Source organism: Salvia splendens, chromosome 7 (genome assembly GCF_004379255.2).
Source record: "Salvia splendens isolate huo1 chromosome 7, SspV2, whole genome shotgun sequence".
In the NCBI taxonomy this organism is placed as follows: domain Eukaryota; kingdom Viridiplantae; phylum Streptophyta; class Magnoliopsida; order Lamiales; family Lamiaceae; genus Salvia; species Salvia splendens.
In genome coordinates, this window is record NC_056038.1 from 19,259,147 (window position 1) to 19,283,387 (window position 24,241).

Consider the following 24,241-nt stretch of genomic DNA (forward strand, 5'->3'; position numbering starts at 1 on the left):
ACTATATAAAATTAGAAGTGTCATGAAATGAGTCTCTTTATTACGCTTATTTAGAAATGTGGTATCAGTGTTTGATATAAACGTGATAAAAGATTGGTGTAGAGATAGATTAACTAGAATCACACCTTTTATGAAGTGTCATATATAAAGTGTGATAAAAAGCCAATTTTCTAGTAGTGAATAAAAGTCGGAGCAAATCAAGATACAAGAATATTGAATGTTATCATTTTGGTATGCTTGGCCATATTAAGAAAAAATGCTTCTAGTGGAAGAAAGATGTAACGACCCGCTAAGCCGATATTATTATAAACTAAATTATTAGCTTGATTATCTATATAAGTGACTTTTATGCGATTAAATCCGAGCTACGATAGATTGTCGATGTTTGTTTTGACATTAGGCAAGCGAATAGAACACGTAAATATATTACATCTATGTGAATATAATAAATTTAAATAAATAAATAAGATTCAAAAATCAAAATTTTAATGTGATACATCCAACAAAAGTCCGACGGAAATTTAATTTATATATCGTATGTTTTAATAAAACGGGTACTTCAACGAGGACAGCCACGAACAGGAACCGAGTATACCTACACCAAATTAAATGAATAAGTGAACAAATACTTAAATAATTAATTTAATAAACAAAAAAAAGAGGGCTGATCCTGTGTATTAGCAGCATTAAATGCTGCATTAATTGGATGGCAGAAGAAATCAAATGAAATTTAATAGTAGATTTGAGTAGATTTGATAGACGGAGAATATTTATCTTCCCATCCAATCATAATCTTTGGGATGATAGCATTTAATGTAAAAATAGAGAAGATCAAGGCCTCAAATTCTCAATCAAATTGCAAGAGGCTTCTTGGCCATTGGATCAACCTAAGGAAACACCCAAATACATGCATTGAGAGATAGAAGATCAAAATTAAATCTTGATAAAGATTTGAGCATTTAAGAGTCCTCCCACTTGTATAGCAACTTGACCGAATCCAACAAGTATATAAATAATAAACCCCCAAAGTTTCCAAATACAGCCAACCATCACAATCAAACATTCCAAAAATACTACATGGAATAGAGGAGTACGAGGAGGAAGAGTTGCTAATAATTGTAGGATCAAGCCCACAATACAACGACACTTTTGTTCCCACATCAAAAGGTAAACACCAAGCCTTTCTTTTCTTTCATCTATGTCAAGCATGCATATACAATTTCAAAGTTAGAATCTGCCCAAATTTGGAAGTTACAACACCTAGTCTAATAGTATGTTTCACCATTAAGTCTTCCATATAACAAGGCATATACTCCAAATTCACCAAATTCAGTAAATAGAAATAAAATAAAATCCTAGTGCCTTAATAACTAGAAAGAAGAAGAAAAACTTATCTCTATGAGTCTGCCGGATTCCGGCAGCGAGCTCAGCCGCCCGGAGACGACGAGGGCAGCCCACACCCCTATTATGTCTTTCAATAAAATCTTGACAATTCTACAAAGTTAAAACACAAAACACATAAATGAGAGATTAAACCTTTATAGAAAAAAAGGAAGAGAAAGAAATTTAAATATTTACCTTCCGGGAGTTCGGCGAGGAGGCGGCGGCCGGGGCTGGAGTGGTGCCGGGAAACTGCTCCGACAGCTCGAGGCGTGGAGGAGGCCGAAGTCGCCACCTGTGCATGCACAGTGGCGGTGGCGGCGGTGGCAGATCCGAGAGAGGAAGAGGGAGCCGAGGGAGAGAAAGGAGGAGGAGGAGAGGAAGGAGGCGACGGAGGCAGATCCGCGGCGGCGGCGACGGCGGATCGGGAGAGAGAGGGCGGCGGCGTGAGGCTGGAGAGGAATAGAGAGAGGGAGAGAAGGGAGAAAGAGAGAAGGAGGAGGAGGAGGAAGGACCACCGCCGGAGGCGACGGCGGCGCGACGGCGGCACCGGAGGGAGGCTGGCGGCGGCGGCAATGTATGAGGGGGGAGAGTGTTCATTTTGGTGAATTGGGGAGGAAGAAGAAGACTTGGGTATTATAACATAGGTTTTCTTTAAATGGGCTTAATGGTTGGGCTAGTGTTTTTATTTACTTGGGCTAATTTTCATACTTGGGCCAGGGAGTGAGGAAATAAGATAAGCCCAAATTCGTTAATTCATGAAGGCTGTTTTAATAGAGGGAAGCCCAATTCCGAAATTATTTATGTTTTGGGCTGAAAATGAAAGAGGGCCATCATCTAGTAGAAAATAATATCTTTTGGGAGCAAATCTAGTATTAATTTTTTAGCCTAAGTTTGTAAATAAGATTTCATTAATGTTTACTTTAATTATTGGTTTATGATTTCTTCAAATGATGTAATCAAACTAAAATGAATCTTGGAATTAATTTTCAAAGTAAAAAAGATACGTAGGTCCAATTTAGTCGAAGCCTGAAAATAGTGGATGAACACACATCAAATAATATATGAGTTTAAGAAATTTCTTAAAGATAAGTGAAGTAAGAAAAGGAGATTTATTATGAGGCATGTATTCTAATTTAAGTAGATTTGTCCTTAGTCTAATTAGTGCATTATTATATTATGAAGTTTTCAAAAAGGTTACGTTCGCAAGTAAAGTCGGAACGAAAGATTCAAGTTAAGGGAACTAAACGATCAAGGTGAGCTTTCTTATACGAAAAATACAAATTGTATTTTATGAAAACACGAACACATGTTCGTGATTCTTAAAGATGTTGTCTTGCCATAAATGTTTTTGTATGATGCCTATCTGTTTGGCTAAGGCCAAAGGAATTATGAATGATGATATAAGTCGAATTCGGGTCCTAGTGAGGGTGGTGTCCCCGCTCGGACTAGTGTACACAAGCTACCTCTGACATGTTGGGCAGAGCAGGTGACCGTGGAAGGTGGCCACCTTCTCGGCACAAGAATACCTCTGAAATGTTGGGCAGAGAAGGTGACCGTGGAAGGTGGCCACCTTCCCGGCACAAGAATACCTCTGACATGATGGACAGAGAAGGTGACCGTGCGAGAACACCATCTCGACGGCACAATGTGATCAGATATGGCTAAGTACCGGAAAAAAAGGGGTTGCAACCCAATGTGATATTTTTAGTAAGCTCGGGTCTTTTCAACAACACCCCGAGTGTTACTTTGATGATGGCTTGACAATATTTTCAAATGTATATGTGTAATTTTCGGCAATGTGTTCACTGAGTACTCTTTGTACTCAGCCCTGCATATATTTCTAAATGTGCAGTTGAGCAGCGAAGTGGTGGAGGAAGTGCTATTGAGACAAGACATTTAATTCAGTCAGATTTTGACTCTCGGAGGTTCATGTCTTCATACATGGAACCGCGTTCATTTGTTTCCGTTGTGCATCTTAAAAGACTCAAGTCTATTTTGTTCAAAACTCTTATTTTATTTCGAGCTTTTCCCATTTGTTTGGAGCTATGGTCGAGTTGTGTTGTTTTTCCCCTTTCTTCCCCGCTTCTTTAGTCCTCCCCTAGGTCGCGATCAACCGTGTTTTCTATCCTTAGAAAATGCGGTCGTGACAAAAGAGGACAAAGTTGGCCGAGATAAATCTGAAAGAAACGAAGAAGAAAAATCTGATAGTGTGCTACTACCAATTCTAATGATAGTTTCCGGTAAATCTTCTTTAACAAACAAGTGCTTCCTTCTACATAAATCAGGTATATCTTCTTCCTTTTCCATAAATAGATATATATCTTTCTTATTTTATTTTATTTTATTTATCTTTCCTATTTTTTAACCCAATTTTTTAATTTTTTTATCTAATAATTGAATTGAATTGAATTGAATTGAATTGAATTGAATTGAATTGAATTGAATTGGGACGGAAAGGGCAAATCAATATGAGAATTTTGAAGATGTCACGGAAATTGTGTATCACATCATGGAATGAGAGATAAAGCAATGAATGAGACAGCAGTCCATGTGATCGATGATGTTAGTTGAAAATCGAAGTAACCAACTGAGGGGGGCTGTCATGTGCCATGACGTATCATTTTTAACTGTGGCCAAACAATCTATCTAATCCCTGTCATTCTTCATCCACTAATAAAAGCATGAATCATCTTTTTATTACTCCCTCCATCCCCGAATAAGAGTCGCTAATTTCTTTTTTGGGTCGTCCCCCATTAAGAGTCACTCTTCATTTTTACCATAAATAGTAGTAGGTCCCACATTCCACTAACTCACTCCACTCACATTTTATTATAAAATCAATATAAAAAAGTGGGTCCCACATTCCACTAACTTTTTCAACCAACTTTTCTTTACATTTCTTAAAACTCGTGCCCAGTCAAACAACGACTCCTATTAGGGGACGGAGGGAGTATATCATTTTTGAAAAATATATGAATTTTATATTACCCCTAGGGCATCTGCGGTAGGGCGCCTTAAAGTCCGCCCTATGCACCTTCATGTCAGCATTTTATCCTCATACCTTTTCACCTGCAGTGAGGCGCCCTATAGGTATTTATATAAATGAATTTTTTGAATTAAAAAAAAACAAACAAGCGTTGCATCGTCCGCGTCGCCCACAGTGGGCGGACAATGGCGCGGACGATGCCCTATCGCCCACGCTTCCTCCGCGGACTATCTGTCGGGAGAGGACGACGCATCGTCCATCGTCCGCGCACCCAAAGTGGTGGACAATGGCATGCCCGAGGCATCAGCGGCCTATCGCCCGCCCCACTATGGATGCCCCATGTCATCATGTTATTTACATTAGGAATAACTGCCTTAAAAGTCACCAACTTTGCCCAAATTTTGGTTTTTCCCACAACCTATAAAATTGGTGTATAAAGTCACCAACTTTGCTTTTAGTCGCGGATTTCCCATGATGGTTTTTCTGGCGAAAGAGCGAGCTGACGTGTCGTTTTTAATTGACGTGGCGTCTCGTGGCGACTGACATGGTCAATAATTATTGACTGTGCAATAAAAAAATTAAAAAACAAAATTAAAAAACAAAATAAGCAAACTAAAGCCCCAATTCTCCCCCAAATTGAGTTATCCTAACTCGACGAGCTTGCGACGACGACGGCTGATGAGATGCAGATCTAATCCAATCAAAATGGCCGCCATTGCTAACCGGATTAGCTCCGATGCAGCGAGGTATGAAAATGTAGCGATTCAACTCCAAGAAGAAGAAGAAGAAAAAGAAGAAGAAGAAACCAGTAGCTCGGATAAAGTGTTTGAAGCTCGAGTTTTGGAGCAAGTACAGAAAGAAATTTTTGTCAATGAAGCAGAGAATAATGAAAAATCTGAGCCAGACGAAGATGTTGAATCCAATATGTCCTCATTTGAAGCTCTTTTAGAAACAGAAATTGAACCAAAATCAGATCAAAAAGCGGGAAATTCATCAAGAAAAGGGGACATTGTCGGAATGCTTGCTGTTGATGATGCGCGAGCCGAAGCTGTCAATGGAGGTCTCCAAAGAAACGTGGGTTTGCTCCACCGACTTCATTCGGCTGGATCCGGAGCGCCCAAGGAAGGTCGCCGCCAAAGCCGATGCAGAGCCTCCAATGGTGAAGAAGAGGGCCTCCGTGGAGAAGTCGAAGCCCCGAGTTCCTGAGCCGCCGAGGAGGAACAACGACTCGCAGCCGACGCGGTCATCGTGCTCTCTGTTGGCCGACGGGAAGTGCGAGCCGCTGGAGCTGACTAGGTGCAAGTCGGAGCCGTCGTTTTAGGTGTTAGAAACGACGTCGTTTTACGATTTTTCGATGAATCCATGTCAACTTTCAGGCCTGCCAGATAGGCCACTTACTTACCGGAAAACACAGGGTCGAGTCAATTTGGGAGATACCAGCAACCCGACAAAGTTGGTGACTTTATACGCTAATTTTATAGGTCGTGGGAAAAACCGGAATTTGGGCAAAGTTTGTAACTTTTAAGGCAGTTATCCCTTTATATTATTAATAATATGGAATCAACCATCCACTAACACTACTTACATTACCATTTATCTCTCTCTAATTTAACAATTATACATTAAAACTCGTATCAAACCAAATTTTTATACTTTTCAGGAAATGAGAGAGTAATAAGTGGTTTTACGTTATCATTTTTTCAAAATATTTTGTTACTCCCTCCATCCGCTATTAGGAGTCCCATTTCATGGCAGCACGAGTTCTAAGAAATGTTTAGAAAAGTGAGTGGAAAAAAGTTAGTGGAATGAGGGTCCCACTTGTATATATTACTTTTAAATGAAATGCGAATGAAATGAGTTAGTGGAAGGTGGAGCCCTATTACCATTTATGGTAAAAGTGAATCGGGACTCCTATTCACGGACGGACTAAAATGGAAAAACGGGACTCCTATTCGCGGACGGATGAAGTATTTTATTTCTAATTTTTGAAGCCAAACTCATTATAAATTCTATTTTAATGATGCTTCTAATTCTTAAAATGGATAAATTGATTTGGAAATGGCTTATCATTCTCCAACGGGATCCTTAATTTATTGATAAATGTTATTGGGTGAAAATGTTTATACATCAAAATGACATCAAACAGACTTTTACATTATAATATTGGTAGTAACTGAACCATTTCTAGAATTTGAAATATTTCATTAAGATTATACTTTTTATAAAAAAAACTACAAATTCACCCGGATAAAACTTCCCATTCTTTATCCATGTATAATTTCCTAGTAGTTTTTAGTGATATTATGATAAGTATGGAAGCGTGAAACATGGTTGTATGAGTAGCACAAATCACCTTTTCCAACCTTAGAGTATCCGCAATGGCGGATTTCCGGGCGGACATCAGACCGGCGCACCAGATATCCGCGCAGGACGTCCGCCATTAGGCGTGGGAGGGACGGATGCGGACATCCGCTGCGGACACCTCACATCCGCGCCTTTCCGGCGACGTTCGTCGTGACGCCCGCCATTGTGGTGCCACGACGGACGTCCCAAATTTTGATTATTATTATTATTATTATTATTTATAAAAAACTCTATATATACGGCTCGTTGAACATCATTTCATTCGCACCACTTGTTTCAACGAGTTTCTCTCTCTCTACTTTCATTTCTTTTGAAGATAAATGGAGCACGATAGTGATTCTTCCGCCACGAGCGAGTTACAAACGCCGACGTTTCCCGTTAGAGGTGGGGGACACGCCGGCGGAACTGTAGGGATGTCCGGGATGATGCCCGGAATGGCGCCGATGATTCTCCAAACCCAAATGGCGGGGATGATGCCCCGGGTACAACAATATGTACCCTTGGTGTGCAGGGATGGGTTGGATGATGCCCCAAATGCCCCGGGTGAGAGGAGGGATGACGGGAATGGCGCCCGGGATGATGGGAGGAATGATGCCCGGAATGACAGCGGGGGTGGGGGGAATGATACCTGGTATGATGCAGGGCACGCCTGCCGCTGCTGGGGGTAGCATGCTCGACCCCCTCAATCACCTGGGGACAATGTCTATCACCCCTACATGGATTTATTGTCTAGCAATTCCCCCCAGAGTACTCCTCTGGAGACTCAGTTCACCGACATTGAGACTTTCTCTTTTGAGGAGTTGGGGCTATCTCTGGTCAGGGAGTCTCCCACTGAGATGCCACTGGCGGGAGGGAGGTCGAAGAAGAAGGGCAAAGGGAAGGGCAAGGGCACTACCTCGTCCTCGCGTGCGGGGGACGAGGGTGGGGCTGGGGCTGGGGGGAGGAGGCTGGCGAGGGAAAGAGGACTATCTGGAGCGTGCCAGAGTACGTCGCGCTAGGATCCCTTCATCGGGGCTAACCAGCATATCGACAGAATGTGGTAGCGCATTAGCCAAAGCTACCTCCAATTCAAACATCCAGGTGGGAAGCCGCACGATGGAGAGCAATGCCGAAAACTGTGGGAGCGGCTGAGGAGGCAGCTCAGCCGATTTGCCGACATCTACCAAAACAACCTCCGCACGGCAACCAGCGGCATATCCGCCGAGGATGTGAAGAATCTGTCCATGCAGCAGTACCCCGACAGGTCTTTGATGTTCGGCGAATTCAAATATTGGGAGGTCTATCTTGTGGTGAAGACTTCCGCCAGGTTTAGTGAGGGTGTTGAAGTTGGCTAGCCGAAGCGGACGAAGATCAACGCCTCCGGCGAGTACAGCAGCAGTGCCAGTTCCCCCGACGCCGAGGCAGAGTTCCTGCCCCCTCAATCGTCTTCCCGCCGCCGTCACTCGGTTGGGCAAAAGACCGCGATTCGGATGGCTAGGGGAAGCGCCAACGGGTCCCATGAGGTCCAATCGGAAGCTCTTTCCCAGCTCAATCTCGAGCTCTCCCATCTCGCCCGCATGCAGCAAACGCAGAGCCAGCTAGACACCATGGACAAGTGGCATGCAGCGACTGATCCCTTATACAAGATGATGTTGAAGGATGTCACCGATAGTCTGAGGCACGATTTGGGATGCCACCCCTGCCCGGGAGTGACGCCGGGACTGGCACCGGGGACGATGAGGAGTGAGACAGGGGACGCGTTTGTCGAAGCTTTGGGTTGTAATTTTTTTAACTATGTATTTTTTAGATAATTATGTATGTTTTTACTATTTAAATAAAATCGTTGCATTTTCCTCGTATTCGTGTCAAAATTTTAATTCCGTAAACTGTTTAATTTGGTGAATTTGTGATTTTTTTATTGTGGATGTCTGTCGAGATGTCCGCCATAGTGCAGTGGGATGTCCTTATGACGTGGCAGTGCAGTGGGAGGTTCTTATGACGTGGCAGAAGGTGTTTTTTGGATGTCTGTCGTGACATCTGCACCATTGCGGATGCTCTTAAACGTGGTCCACACTTCATCCCCAACGGCCAACTCAATGATTTTGAATTCAGTGCAACTTTTACTTACTCCATATACTCATCTTCATCCGTACGTAGTTGAGGCGTTTTTTTTCGTCGCGGAATTTAAAGAAAATGTTTTCATTGAGTTTAGTAAATGGAGAATGTAGAAAATAAAAAGGTAGAAAAATAAAGAAAGGATAAAGTGAGAGAAAGTAAAGAAAAAGAGAAGAAATATTGTCAAAAAAAGAAATGACTTAACTAAAGTGGAACAACCCAAAAAAGCATATGACCCATCTACAGGGAGGGACGTGTAAAGGGATGGAGGCAGTACTAAACCTCTAGCATATCTTAAGACAAATTAATTTAATATAATCTACATTTCCGGGATGATTCATACTCTCTCCGTCCATAAAAAATGGTCTCATTTTACCATTTTGAGATGTCCATAATAAATAGTCTCACTTTTAAAAATAGAAAGTTTATTTCATACTTTATCTACTTTTTCTCATCTCTTTCATACTTTATCCACTTTTTCACTCATTCTATGTTAATTTACATATAAATAGTTAAGAAATGAGATGGTTTAATGTTGAAGAATTGTAAGTATTATCTCTTGACGAGAGAGATAGAGTAAAAAGTGATACGAGACTAAAATAAAGAGATGAGATGAATCATTAATGAGTGATATAACGTAGATGGGGTTCTGGAGGTCCTAAGAGTATCCACTATAGAGGCGACGCGCCGGCCGCCCCATTCCCGCCGCCGCCCCGAGGCGGACGACATTTCCGGGGCGGAAGGGCCTCCGCCAAGAGTTGTGAGAGGACGTGCCGATGCCCGACGGTCGGCGGGCCGGCTGTCCAGGTCAATTTCTTTTTTTTCGAAAATTCTATTATAAATATCACCCCTCCACCACCCATTTTACACCCTTTTCACACACTCTCCATTCATTCAATCTCTACACTTTCACTCTCTAAAAATGCACGGTGGAGACGATGAATCACCCGGCACTGACGAATCCGGATATGGCAGCTATCCTTCCCAACCGTCGGGATATGGCGGCAATCCGTCCCAGCAGTGGAGTTGGAGTCAAACTCCCCCTCCGTGGGGATCGAGTCCAACCCCTCCTCCATCTCAGCTGAGGAGGTCTTCTCCCACGCCCCAACCTTTTAAGAGGAATTTGAGTCGCTCGGCGTTTGGAGATTACAGACCCAACCTCGACGCGCTAAACCATCCGCGTCCGGAGACCCCTTTCCAATCCAGTCAATCTCCTTTCACCGATGCAGATCGAGATGCACTGGAGACGATGATGGGTCTGCTCAGTCCGGGCGTACCGGATACGCCGACAGCGCGCGTGGATACGCCCGTTCCGACGAGAGCGGGTGGAAGCAGTGGCGGCGGGGGCGGCGGAAGAGGCGGCAGCCGCGGTGGCAGCGGCGCCGGCAGCGGGAAGGCGGTGGCGGCGACTCGGGCAGCACCGACGGTGGCGGCGTTTTCATTTGTATTGTTTTTAAATGTTCATTGTAAAATTTTCCCGATTCCATAATACAACGAATATTCGGTCTCAATTACCTCGTTTTCTAATTATTTACATTCTGATAATTTTTTATTGTAATTGATTTAAAATAAACGAAAATAAAATTAAATGAAAAGTGGATACAAAATTTTGGGGCTATTGGAAGTGTCCGCCTTATAGCTGCGGACAACTTTTTTGTGGGCGCGGACAAATAAACTTGTGCTGAGGACAAAAAAGGGGGCTGGGCTATTGGGGCTGTCCGCCTATAGTGGATACTCTAAGAGTGTCCACTATAAGGCAGACAACTCCAATAGCCCAGCCCCCTTTTTTGTCCACAGCCCTAGTTTTTTTGTCCGCGCGCAAAAAAAAGGTTTCCGCCACTATAGGCGGACACTTCCAATAGCCCCAATTTTTTTTGTTTATTTTAATTCAATTATAATTAAAATTATCGGACTATACGTAATTAGAAAAAAACGGCTATAAGTGAAGAAATTAAAATTAAACACTACATTTTCGTCGTATTAAAGTACTGGAAAAATTATACAACAAAATATTAATCTGTTGAACATCACGATGGTGTTCACACTGCGCCGCCACCTCCCCTACGTGCCTAAAACTTCTTCAATCAAATCGGCCTGGAGTGCGGTATGTGTTGTGCTCCTGCGCATATCAGTGAAATGTTGGATCAAATGTTCATTGCTCCGTGGTACGCCCATCTGGATCGGCGCGGAGTAATCGCACGAGGGATCGCGGACTCCGCGATCTCCGCCGCGCGCGCCGCATCCTCCGCGTCGGCGTCGTTCTGCACCTCTTGAATCAGAGAATTCCACGCCTCGTTCCACAAATAGTCCATTTTAAATACCAATGGAATCCACAAATTTTAGTGAGAGAATGAGCAAGTGATGAATTGGAATGGTGTAAAAATAATGAGTAAAATGGGGTGTATTTATAGGTAAATTAAATTGAATTTTAAAAAAAATAAAAAATAAAAAATCGTCCGCCCCGCCGCAAACCACCCCCACTATAGGCCGGAGCGTCCTCGCACATTTCTCGGCTGAAGGCCTTCCGCCCGCTTCTTTTTGCCGCTTTGGGACGGATGCCCGCCTTGGTACTATAATGGACACTCTAAGACCATCCACTACACTGTCTCTATACCGTCCCTTAAACAGTCCCTTAACTACTATTTGACCACTATTTGAGGGCCCCACTGTCCTTTTTTCCTCCATCCCTTTACTAAGGGACGGAACCTGCAACGCTCCGTACCTTAACCGTCCCTTATTCTGTCCCTTAATTACTATTCATTCAATTTCATTTTTTATTTTTATTTTTACAACCCAATTAAATTTAAACAAACACAATTCATTAAAATTAAAACAACATTACAACTTAAACTTTAAAAAAAAGAAAAAAAAAGACATAATTAAAATTCTAAAAAAATAAAAATGACATAATTTAATCTTCTCCGCCAAAGTTTTCCCAAATGTGCCCAATTAGATCCTCTTGGAGTTGGGTGTGGGCGCTAGAGTCGCGTGTCCTTGCCCGAATAGACAGTCGTTCTTGTATAGACGGATGCGCTCCACTTGGCGGCGGACTACTTGCGGTTGAGCTTCCGGGGAATTCGGGGTCGAACCAATTTCCCGCACCGGGTCCTTCGTCTTGCACAATCATGTTGTGCAAGATTATGCATGTATACATGATGTCGACCATGCTCTCCATGAACCACGAACGAGCTGAAGCTTTGATGATGTTGAAGCGCGCTTGGAGAACCCCGAACGCCCTCTCCACATCCTTGCGCGCAGCCTCCTGCTTCTGCGCAAAAAGAGCCTGCTTTGGGTTCGCAGGCCTGCTTCACGTCTTCACGAAGGTCGGCCACTTCGGGTAGATGCCGTCGGCGAGATAGTACCCCAGTTTATACAGCCGGTTGTTGGCGACGAAGTTGATGGCCGGCGCTTTACCATTCAAAACTTCGGTAAAGAGATCGGACTGGTGGAGCATGTTTACGTTGTTCGAGCTAGGGACCCCGAAGTACGCATTCCAGATCCAAAGCCGGTAGTCGGCAACGGCCTCGAGTACAATGGTTGGGTGGGTGCCTTTGTGGCCGCTCGTGTAGGACCCCCTCCAAGCCACCGGGCAATTCTTCCATTGCCAGTGCATGCAATCGACACTACCAAGCATCCCGAGGAATCCGTGCACTTGTTCGTGCAGGTTGAGGAGGAACTGACAATCGTCCGTGCCTCCGGAGAAATTCGTCACTGAAGGCTGCCCGAACGCCTCTGCAGAAGTTGAGCAAGCACATGCGCCCAGTGGTGTCTCCGATGTGAGGTATTCGTCGAATATGTCGGCCGTTTGTCCAGTCGCAAGCTGACGGATGGCTGTAGTACATTTCTGCAGCGTCGTGTGGCTGGGACGGCCGACCGCGTCGAACCCTTCTCGGAAGAACTCTTCCCGGGCCGCCGACGGAAGTAGGTATCTCCCCAAATCGGGTTATCGCAGGAGTAGTCGCATACTAACCGTGCGGCGGCTTCCTCCCGGTTCCGATTGATGTACTTCCGGGAGCGTCGTGGGGGTGGCGCGGCTTCCTCCGCCTCTCGTCGTCGATCTTCTTCAAGTGATTGTTCCATTAATTGACGCATTTGCTCAAAAGGATTCATTTGTTTGAGTTGATTTAAGTTGGAAATTGGAGTGATAGAGAGGATTTGAGAGGAATAAATGTGTGTTTGTGTGTGAAATGAGTATGAAATATGATTATTTATAGAGTAAATAAATAAAAAAATGAAAAAAAAGAAAATAAAAAATTAATGGTAACATTACCTTGTGAAAAATATTTTTTTTATTAAAATTCGAATTTTAAAAAAAATCATTTTTTAAAAAAAAAATTGAATTATTGCGTCATCCGTGACGACGCCCACTCGCGGGCCAGCGAGTGGGCGTCACGCATGCATCTGGGGCGCGCCACGTCGCCCGGGCGCATGACTGGCCGGTGCGTCCCTTGTCTCGCGGATACGGGCTACGGGACGGGACGAACGTTGCAACACGTCCCGCGGCGGAACCGTCCCACCGGGACGGAACCCGAGCTGCGCGCGGGACGCGTAGTGGATGCTCTAAGCGGTAAGCCCATACTTTTTCGCACCTAATGGAATATTCCTTTTCCGAAAGTAAAAACTAGCCTCTCTTTATAAATAAATCTCAAAATACTCTGCAAAACACAAGTGAACACAAGACTATAATGTGCGAGAGCCTCAAACAAAACTACCAACTCTGCGAAGAGGTCGGCCGCGGCCGATTCGGCGTCGTCTATCGCTGCTTCTCCACAGCCTCCCACGCTTCTTTCGCCTGCAAATCCATCTACAAGCACTCTCTCTCCGACGCCACCGACCGCCGCTGCCTCGACGCCGAGCCTAAGATCCTCCGCCTCCTCTCCGCCTGCCCCAACATCCTCCGCCTCCACGACGTCTACGAGGACGACGACCACATCCACCTCGTCACCGATCTCTGCGACGGCGGCGACCTATTCGACCGCCTCTCCTCCGGCAATCGCTTCTCCGAGCCCGACGCCGCCGCGATTCTGAAGCAATTGGCGGCGGCAATCGCCTTCTGCCACCGGATCGGGGTCGCGCATCGCGACATCAAGCCGGACAACATCTTGTTCGACTCCAGGGGGCGCCTCAAGCTCGCCGACTTCGGATCGGCGGAGCTTTTCGGCGTCGAATCGGAGATGAGCGGCGTGGTTGGAACGCCTTACTACGTCGCGCCGGAGGTGCTGATGGGGAGGGATTACGGTGAGAAGGTCGACGTTTGGAGCGCCGGCGTGATTTTGTACATAATGCTGGCCGGCGTGCCGCCGTTCTACGGCGACGGAGCGGCGGAGACTTTTGAGGCGGTGGTGAGGGGGAATTTGAGGTTTCCGTCGAAGATTTTCCGTTCTGTGTCGCCGGAGGCTAAGGATCTGTTGAGGAAGATGATCTGTAGAGATGCTTCTAGAAGGCTCTCCACCGAGCAAGTGCTAAGTCAGTATTCTTCTCTCTCTACATTCCATACATAATTTCTAATAATTTGAGGCTAATTTTGCATTGTGATTGCTAATTTTAGTGCATCCGTGGATCGTAAACGGAGGAGAGATGTGAGATTTGAGGTAATTCAACCTGAGCTGTATATAGAGACGGTGGTCGGAGGCGTAGTAGATGAATCCCTCACCCTTTTTCTTTAGATGAAAATGACAGAGCACCTCTTTGTTTTGGAGGAGTTGTAGCTTTCGATCATCTTTCTCTTGTGGTGAGAGATTTGTGGCAAATTATGAATAAAGTTTGCATCTTAATCTGATTTAGGTGTTGAGTGTATTGTTTTTGTAATATGAAAGAGGAACTTTGTTCGATACTCATGTTTTCTTCTTTCTAATTCAAATTGATCTTTGTTCATTGTTCATTGTTCATTGTTCCAAGTTTGGAATCTTGTTTTTCATCTATATTTCTCTACTAATTTTTAGTTCGATACTGTACATGATACTACCGTAACAGTACACACATTAGACTCGCATTGTTGACAGGCAATATACTACTTCTTTCCTTTCGCTATTTATAGTCTCATTTTACTCTGCATACATTTTCATTATTTATAGTCTCATTTTACTCTGTATAAATTTAAAAAAATTGTTTGATTTTGTAAAGAAAAATGAGAAAATGAGATTGTGGAATGTGATCCTATTTTTACATATTTTTCTGATACTAGAATGTGAATGTAATGATTTAGTTAAATGATCCACTTAGAGCATCCATAACCGTGCTCTTGCCAGCGGCACGGTTGTGGGCCCGGGCGGTACTATTCATGCCTGCTCTCTGGCAAGAGTACAACACCCACAACTGTGCTCTTCCGCAAGGACGAGCACAATTAATTTAAAATTCAATTAAACAATAACATTTCCATAATATTAAAATTCATTTAATAATCACAACAAATATTACAAATGACAAATAAAATTAAACATTACATAATTAAAATCCTAAAAATTAAAAATTAGATAATTAAAATCCTAAAAATTAAAAATTACATAATTAAAATCCGAAATATGCATGCCAAATCCATAGGCGATAGTCGGCGACCGCCTCAAGGATAAGTGTTGGGCCACCGCCTTTGTGACCGCTTAAGTGTTGCCCCCCTCCAAGCAGTCGGGCAATTCTTCCACCTCCAATACATGCAGTCATGCTGCCAAGCATTCCGGGAAGCCATGGACTAATTCGGGAAGACGAAGCAACCGTTGGCAATCATCGGTGGTGGGTGCCCGAAGGAATTCATCCCCAAAAGCAGAACGAACGCCCTCGCAAAATTCTTTAAACAAAGGATTCCAGTGGACTCACCGATATGCAAATACTCGTCGAAGATGTCGGCCGTTTTCCCAGTAGCGAGTTGTCGGATGGCACACGTACACTTCTGCAGCGCCGTGATACTTTGCCGGCCGGCTGCATCTACACCTGTTTGAAAGTATTCAACACGTGCGGACAATGTGTTGACAATTCGCATGAACAAGCGCTTTGACATGCGAAAACGGCGCCTGAAGTAATCTGCCGGAAACCGCGGATGGTCGACAAAGTAGTCGGCAATGAGCCTTTCGTGGGCTCCCTTCCGGTCACGATGGATGTAGCGGCGATTTGATCTAGTGCGTTGAGGAGGATGAGCGGGAGTATTCGCCGCGACATATGCTTCGTAAGCGGCACGATGTTGTTCGTAGTATTCTTGTTCTTCGCGCTCCGCTTCCGCCATGAGATGAGTGAAATCCATTTGATGTTTTGAGTGAAGGTTGAATGTGTTGATAGTTTGTATAAGAATTATGAATGAGAGATGAATGAGAGATGAATTGATGTGATAAATGAGTGATGAATGTGTGTATTTATAGATGATTTTGGGAAAAAAATAAAAAAATATAAAAAAATAAAAAAATTCAGAAAAAACGGGAAAAAAGCAGCCATATTTTTGGGATTTGGAAAATATTTTTTTTTTTATTTTTTAGCATTATTTATAATTAAATACCGATTTAAAAAAAAGTTTGAATGCAACGGCTACGCCGTTGCCCAATCCCGTGCCGCCACGTGTGCGTCCGCTGGCACGGACGTGCTCGATACATCGAGCAGCGCCGTGCCAGCGGCGCGAGCGCAGCGGCGGCGGATGGCGTCCGTGCCAGCGGCGCGGACGGCGGACGCCACCGCTGCGCATGCTCTTACTTATAATTCAGAAAGAGAAATTATAATTCAGAAAGAGAAATTAGACTTTAAATTGTGGTCATCTTAAAATAGTAACATGAGACTTTAAACTGCGAAAACTATAAATTTTAACATTGTTCACATATGATTTTAATATTGCAAAAAACTAGAAGGGAAAATGGGTTACTATTATATTTTGCAGATGATTTTAATATTGCAAAAATCTAGAAGGGAAAATGGGTTACTATTACACTTTGCTCTATCCCTGTATAGAAATTAGATTGCTAAGTAACTTTATAGTGAAATACTATTGCCTATCCCTGTATAGAAATTAGATGGAAAATGGAGAAAAAGTGAACGAAAAGTGATATTTGCCGTACAAATTAAGTACTAGTAAATCTTAAGTTGGACAAATTCATATAGGTGAAATTGCAGGTTGATAAGCAGCTTGAGAAATAATGGACTTCTTTCTAGAAGATGCTACACAATTCTTTTTACTTTTTGTTATTCGATGTTTGAATATTATTTAATGTTATTCGATATTTGTGATTCGGTTGAGGGGATATTATTAGAATATGTGTGAAATGCGTGCAACAGTGAACTATTTTAGTCAAGAATATGAACTCATCTTTTCTTGATTCTATACTATACTTAAAGCTTGTTCTTTGCAACTTGTGAAAGGGAAAGGTTAGACCATGTGATTCGGTTGAGGGGATATTATTAGAATATGCTTTGCAGTTTTTCTTTGTATGAACGGACCATCAGTTATCACCCATCTATATTTTAATTTAACTTTATTATCTCCTATTTTAGTAAATTGATTGACTTCTTCTTTTTATTTTATTACTTCTATTACGGATCTTACGATACTCCTTTTTTTCATAAAAATTAGTTTCATCTGTGGACGATACGATTTAATGAGAAATAGATAAAGTAAGAAATAAATGAGAAACAATGAGTGACGTAAAATAGTAATTACTCTCTCCGTCTTACTCAAAATATCCGCATTTCTTTTTAGTTTATCTCATTTAATATGTCAATTTTTTATATTTAAAAATAAATCTATCCCTCTCTTCATACTTCTTCCGTCGCGAAATTTAAAAAAAGTTGTGTTTAGTGAGTTAAATAAAGTAGATGAGAGAATAAAGTAAGAGTAGAGTAAAAGAAAAAATAAAATAGGTGTGATTAGATATTTTATTTTTAGTCAAAAAGATAAATAACTCAAGTAACTTGGGACAGCCCAAAAAAAATACGGCTCAACTCACAAGACGGGGAAGTATTAAACATATTTAATTATTTGGAGAATCTATTATAATCTAAAGTGCCAGTTTGGTGAAAAGACAATGATACCCTTTTTGGAGGGAAAATGGAGAGATGGAGTGGCTTTTATTTCTTTATTTTATTTTGAGTATTGTTCAATAAAATTCTAGCTTTTTGAGAAAGTTTTGAAACACTTTTAAATAGAGTCTGCCATTAGTTGAATCTACATTTATGTATTATGGACTAATTTTCTAATTTTCTGATTGCAAAATAGGGGGTGGTTCTGCTTGGAATCCGGTGATGGCTCCGGCGAGAACTCCGGCAATGGCTTTGGCAAAAGAACAAACATATCAAATTAGCAAAAATCTATGTAGAATCTTTCAATTTATACATTTCTGAAACTTTGAATAACTTAATATTGGTTTTAAATTCTATATTCTGAAACATGAAAAAGATACTTCATCGGGGATGAGGCCAGCGCCGGAGATGCATGGCCGGAAAGTAAAGGCAGCGGCGGCAGAAGGGACGGAGGCAGCGGCGACGGCGGAAGGGACGGAGGTAGCAGCGGCGGCTGGAAGAGAACCATCCGGCAGAAGAGACGGAGGCAGCGGCGGCGGTGCAGGAACTACAACTCTGCAAGAGCCATCCGGCGACACCATGGCCGACCAAACAGACAGTTAAGCAGGATGGAAGGAAACCCGGCGAGCACGGCGGTGGGCGTGGCGGCGTCGATTGGCAGAGAGGGGGAGGTGGCGAGACAAGGCAACGAGAGGGAGGTGGCGAGGCCGATTGAGAGAGAGTGTGGAGGCGTAGGAGAGGAAAAGAGAGGCGTGATTGGGAGAGAGATGGAGAATAGGGAGGCGCAACTTTTATCGTAGGGTTGGAGGTTTTTATTGAGTTGGATTTTTGAAAAATTTTATACTCTATTGATTGATTTTCTTTTTAATTGAATATAGTCCTAAATTAGGTATTATTGTGTCTTAAAAGTTAGATTTAGTTTGGACTATTAATTTATTGGATTTAGTATATACGTCATATATATTTTTCATTTTTTTTACAATTTAGTTATAAAAGTAGTAGTATATGTTAATTAGCCTTATATTTGGATTAAAATTGGAATTGTGCTATAGAGTTTAGTTTGCCTTCCATTTATCTAGGTTAAAATTGTAATTTAATCCTTTATTGTAATATTTTCAGTTCATATATTTTAATTAGTCTGTAATTAATTAAATAATACTACTAAAGAGGTGATAAATTACGGAATAAGATGAAATTATATATATATGTAAAATTAAATCTAACTTATAAAGTTTGTATAACTTCTAAATGTAAGAGTAGTGTAAATTTCATATTATTCAAAACAAATAAGATTCATAAAATATTATCGTTATTTTAAGTGGCAATTTACTTTTTATACGTGTATGTGGTGGGAAGTAAGAAATTTATTCTTTCCAATATTAACAACTCATTTAGTCTTTGGCCATATATATCAAGTTATGTTACAGTCTGAAATTAAACAGAAGAAATAAATAGTCAACTAAAATGTGATTATCGGATAATACAAAATTTAGTATACATAATTCTACAGTTAAATTTAGTATACATAATTCTAATTGAGTTGATTTTATTTTATCTATTATAAATAATTACTATGTATTTAGTCTTTGGCCATACATCATAAGTTATGCTAAGTCATTAAAACCTATAGTGTTAAAGATCCATTTGATACTTACTATTATAATATTTGTTGCGATTTAAGTATTTTTTTATTGAGACATTTAGTTTTTTTTGTAAGTTATTATTAAGATAGTATAACTATATAAAATTTTATTATAATTTTATTTTGGATGAAAGAAAAACAAATTCTCTAAATTTGCATAGTACATGCATTCAAGAAATGTTAAAATATTAATTAAGTAAAATGATAGTGTTTGGGTGATGATATTCATAGGATGAGATTGTGACAAAATAATTCGAGTCATGAGATAAGATTGTGGACACTAAAGGTAGTATGAAAAGGTACAATTTATTTGTTTTTTATTTCTTTTATGAGATAAGATTTTGTTCTTTATAACTTTGATTCCTATTTCTCTTTTATGCTTCTTAAAATATTATATTTATGTACATTACTCTCTTCGTTCAATAAAAATATAGGCATATAATATGCTATGGAAATTAAGATAAAATTTGTAAAGTATGAGAGGGGGAAGAGTAGGTGAAGTAATGTTTTAATGGTGGTATAAGTTATAAATAACTTGGTGTATATGGGTAATAAATTGGGATAACTTTCCATAAATGAAAATGACCATATTTTTGTGCGTACTAATATAATAGTTGAGTGAAAGATATATCCATATATGATTTATGGTTATATATATTCATTTATTTTGTATTTATAATTTAAAACTTTTATGTCTCGTGCATAGCACGGGTGTTAATACTAGTTTCTAAAACGAGACAGAAATTGTGCGTCACATGGCATTAAATGAGACAGCAGTCATCCACACCCCATGTGATCGTTGACATGAGATGAAAATTAAAGTGGCGTATTTGAAAAGACAACTGAGGGCGCTGATCTGTGCAATGACGTATCATTTTTAACTCATGCCCAACGATAGTATTTACTCACTTCCATGCCTACCTTTGTTTTACAATTATCATTTTAATTTCTAACGAAAAGTGCGACTAAGAGCATTAGGATGAGCACAAGCTCTCCGTCCGACCTGGCCTGCGGCAACCTAAGAGCACGTCCGTGCCAGCAAGCAGGGCGACGTGGCGTGTTTCTATTGGCAGTTGGTATTTTCTTTTTTTTCTTTTTTTTATAAAAAAAATTGAAAATAATACCAAAAATTTAAAAAAATATTTTCGGATTCCCAAAAATATAGCCGTTTTATTACCGTTTTTTTTGAAATTTTTTTGAAAATAAAAAAAAAATTAATCCCAAAACCATCTATAAATACACACATTCATCATCCATTTGGGCGAAATTCGGTCACTTATGAATTTAATTATGTAATTTTTAATTTTTAGTATTTTAATTACGTACTTTTTAAATTTTAGGATTTTAATTATGTAATTTTTATTTTATTTGTAATTTGTAATATTATTCCCGATATTTTAATGCATTTTAATTTTGTAGAAATGTTTTTATTCAAATTGAATAATAGAATGGTGGGGCCGTTGTGCTCGTCCTTGCGGAAGAGCACGGCTGTGGGTGGTGTGCTCTTGCCTAAGAGCAGACATGAAAAATGGGGTCGGGCCCACAACCGTTCTCGTTGGCAAGAGCACGGTTGTGGATGCTCTAAGGGCATCCACAATAGGGGTTGCGCGCCGTCCGCCCCTGAATCGCCGCCGCCTCGGCTGTCCGACGCGGATGATTGGGAGGGGGCGAAAGCTCCATCGGCGAGCAGGCGGCTAGGACACGCCGGTGCGCGAGAGGCGCGCCAATAGGCACGGTCGCCGAATTTCCTTTTGTTTTCGTTTTCTTTTGATTTTTTTGAGAGAATGCAGCAAATTGCAGTGAAGAAGATGATGGGTTGATGAAGGAGACGAAGGAGATGGATTTTTTTATTTTTTATTTTATTTTTTGATTTCCTTTTTTTTCGTTTTCTATTTTTTTTGGGTTTTGACTTAAAAAAGGAGCTGGGTTAATTCAATTAAAATTTTTATTCTAACTGAATTAAAATATATAAAAATAAAATAAAGTGAAATGTGGCGGGGCTATTGGAAGTTTCCGGCTTATAGCTGCAGACACATTTTTTTTGTGAGCGCGGACAAATAAACTGGGGTTGTGGACAAAAAAATGGCGGGGCTATTGGAAGTGACCGCCTTATAGTGGAGAATAATGCTATGCGACCACATTATGGCCAGCCATAAATTAATTAAATAACAAAAAAAGTTGATTTTTTTTCAAATTTTTGGTTTAATACTAGTTGATTTTACTTTTATATCATCTTCATTATATGTTGCTTAACATGTTAGTGTTGCTCTTTCGTAGTTTTTGCTCAACTTATTACTACTGTCATTTCTTGATTGTTGCTCAACGTATACAGTAATTCGTGATATTAATGTGTTTTACGTAATGGAATTCAAAGATAAGTATCAACTCACAAGTCCATTCACACACATATAAGTTTATATCGGTAATTCTAATTTTTTATACATGTAAATGAACTAAATTAACTCTTTATGGCCGGCCACATTATGGCCATTTAGCATCACTCTATAGTGGATGCCTAACAAAAAGTTTAATACCGCCTCACAAAATAAAAATGAGTTCTTTTACATCATCATTTTTCAAAATTTATTTTAACGATGCTTATAATTCTTAAAATGGATAAATTGACTTTGAAAAATGTCTTATCATTCTCCAACATAGTCCTTCATTTAATGATAAATGTAATTGGGTGAAGATGTTTATACGTCAAAATGACATTACACAAACTTTAGATTATAATTGGTTGTAATTTTTAGGATTTGAAATATTTCACTAAGACTATATTGTTGTTTATACAAAACTAAACTATAATTTGACACGGATAACCCATTCTTTATCAATATGTAATTTCCTTATTTTTAGTGAATGCATGGAAACGTCAAACATGGCTTTAGGCCACCCGCAACACGTTACGCGGGTGGCTCGAATCCCGTCCCTTCGTGACGAGACGGGCGCGGGACGCGTTGCAGCGTCCCGTCCCGTCCCCAGCCCGCGAGCGTCTCGTCACGCGCGCGCGACGTGGCGCCCTCCGGCGCGATGCGTGACGCCCACTCGCCGGCCCGCGGTTTCGTCACGCTGACGCAATAACTTTTTTAAAAAAATGATTTATTTAAAAAAAATTAAATTAAAAAACGGTAATATTACAGTTTTCGACCGTTTTCCCATATTTTTTATATTTTTTATTTTATTTTTGTACTCTATAAATACTCATATTTCATCCTCATTTTACACACAAACACACATCTATTCTTCTCAAATCATCTCTCTTTCCACTCCAATTTTCATCTCAAATCAACTCTTTTATTCTTCCCCCAAAGTTAATCGATCTAATGGATCCATATGAGCAAATGCGTCGAATAATGGAAGAATCACTTGAAGAAGATCGACGCCGGGAGGCGGAGGAAGCCGCCCCGCCCCAAAGACGCTCTCAGACTTACATCCATCGTAACCGGGAGGAAGCTACCGCAAGGTTATTACGCGACTACTCCTCCGACAACTCGGTTTGGGGAGATACCTACTTCCGTCGCCGTTTCCGCATGCGGAAACCTCTATTTCTCCGCATCGCAAATACATTGGCAGCCCGGGAAGAGTTCTTCCAAGAAAGGCTTGACACCATCGGCCATCCCAGCCACACGACGCTGCAGAAATGTACTGCAGCAATCCGTCAGCTTGCGACTGGACAAACGGCGGATGTGTTCTATTGGAATCTTGAATTTAAGATGCCCGGTCAATGAAATTTGAGCAATAATAAATGTGAAGAGACATTTAATTTTGGAAATTAAATGATATAGCGCCGATCTATGTTCCACGTAGATGACCGTAGTATATTCACTTTCTCAAATCCGATTCCCGGTGAGTGAGAAAAGTGGATTAAAGTTGCTCACATTGTAGCTTTTTATAAAGCTATGGGATTAAAGCTTAGGGAGTAATTAACTAGTGTTAATTATCCAACATAGGAGATTAGACACATCTTTTGATGTGTATTTATTAAGTGACTTTACTACATTTAATAATTATAATGGACTAAGATGGGTTGAAAAAGCCCACACGCGCGCCGAGCCGAGCCGTGCCCGCGCCCATGCCCGTGCCCTTGTTCTTGTTCTTGGACTTGGTGCTTGGGCCCAAACATCTTCACCCAATTACATTTATCTCCCTGACTAAGCGTTGGTCCAAAACATTAAGCTTGGATCTTACCATGCCCGTTGGTCCACTGGACTTCATATAATGGTCTTTGGGTTTGGTGCTTGGGCCCAAACTTAATGTTTTGGACCAACGCTTAGTCAGGGAGACCAGTGGCATGACACACTGTCAACTATGACGCAGTCAAAGTCTACGAGACTGCCACATAACAAAGTCCACGTGTGTCGGATGAATTGGGAATATATCGCGTCTAGATTCATCGTCAGCCTCTCCAGCTTTCAAATCCGTAAGGCCAGCCGTTACAGCCACGCCATGATGACAGCCATCAAGGCTGAGTTGACCCCTGCAGTGGACTAGGCCTATAAATAGGCTAGTCATTTCTTGCATCAATATAGAACACACACACAAAGCATCATACTCTCTCTGCATAGTCTTTTCTTCCCGAAGCTCTGCCCTCTCCTCTTCCAGTTCGTCAAAGCTCCGCTGATAGCGGTGCTGCTTCACCAGAGACGTTGCCGTTTTATCGTTGGGGACGACACGCCAAACCGAGAGCACTGCCGGGGCGTATCTCGTCTTGCGGAAAGAGGACTTTCCTCGACTCGGCTAAGTTTGATTACATTGTTTTCATTGTATTTTCAGTTTCTGTT

At 41.4% G+C, this 24,241-nt stretch overlaps 1 protein-coding gene across 1 annotated transcript; it reads left to right on the forward strand.

Annotated features, from left to right (window-relative positions):
* Positions 1–13,498: 13,498 nt before the first annotated feature.
* LOC121810295 (phosphoenolpyruvate carboxylase kinase 1-like) lies at positions 13,499–14,708 on the forward strand. The gene is made up of 2 exons (XM_042211093.1): positions 13,499–14,293; positions 14,376–14,708. The coding sequence occupies exons 1-2, from the start codon at positions 13,513–13,515 to the stop codon at positions 14,408–14,410; spliced, it is 816 nt and encodes a 271-aa protein (XP_042067027.1). The 5' UTR covers positions 13,499–13,512; the 3' UTR covers positions 14,411–14,708.
* The last annotated feature ends 9,533 nt before the right edge of the window (positions 14,709–24,241 follow it).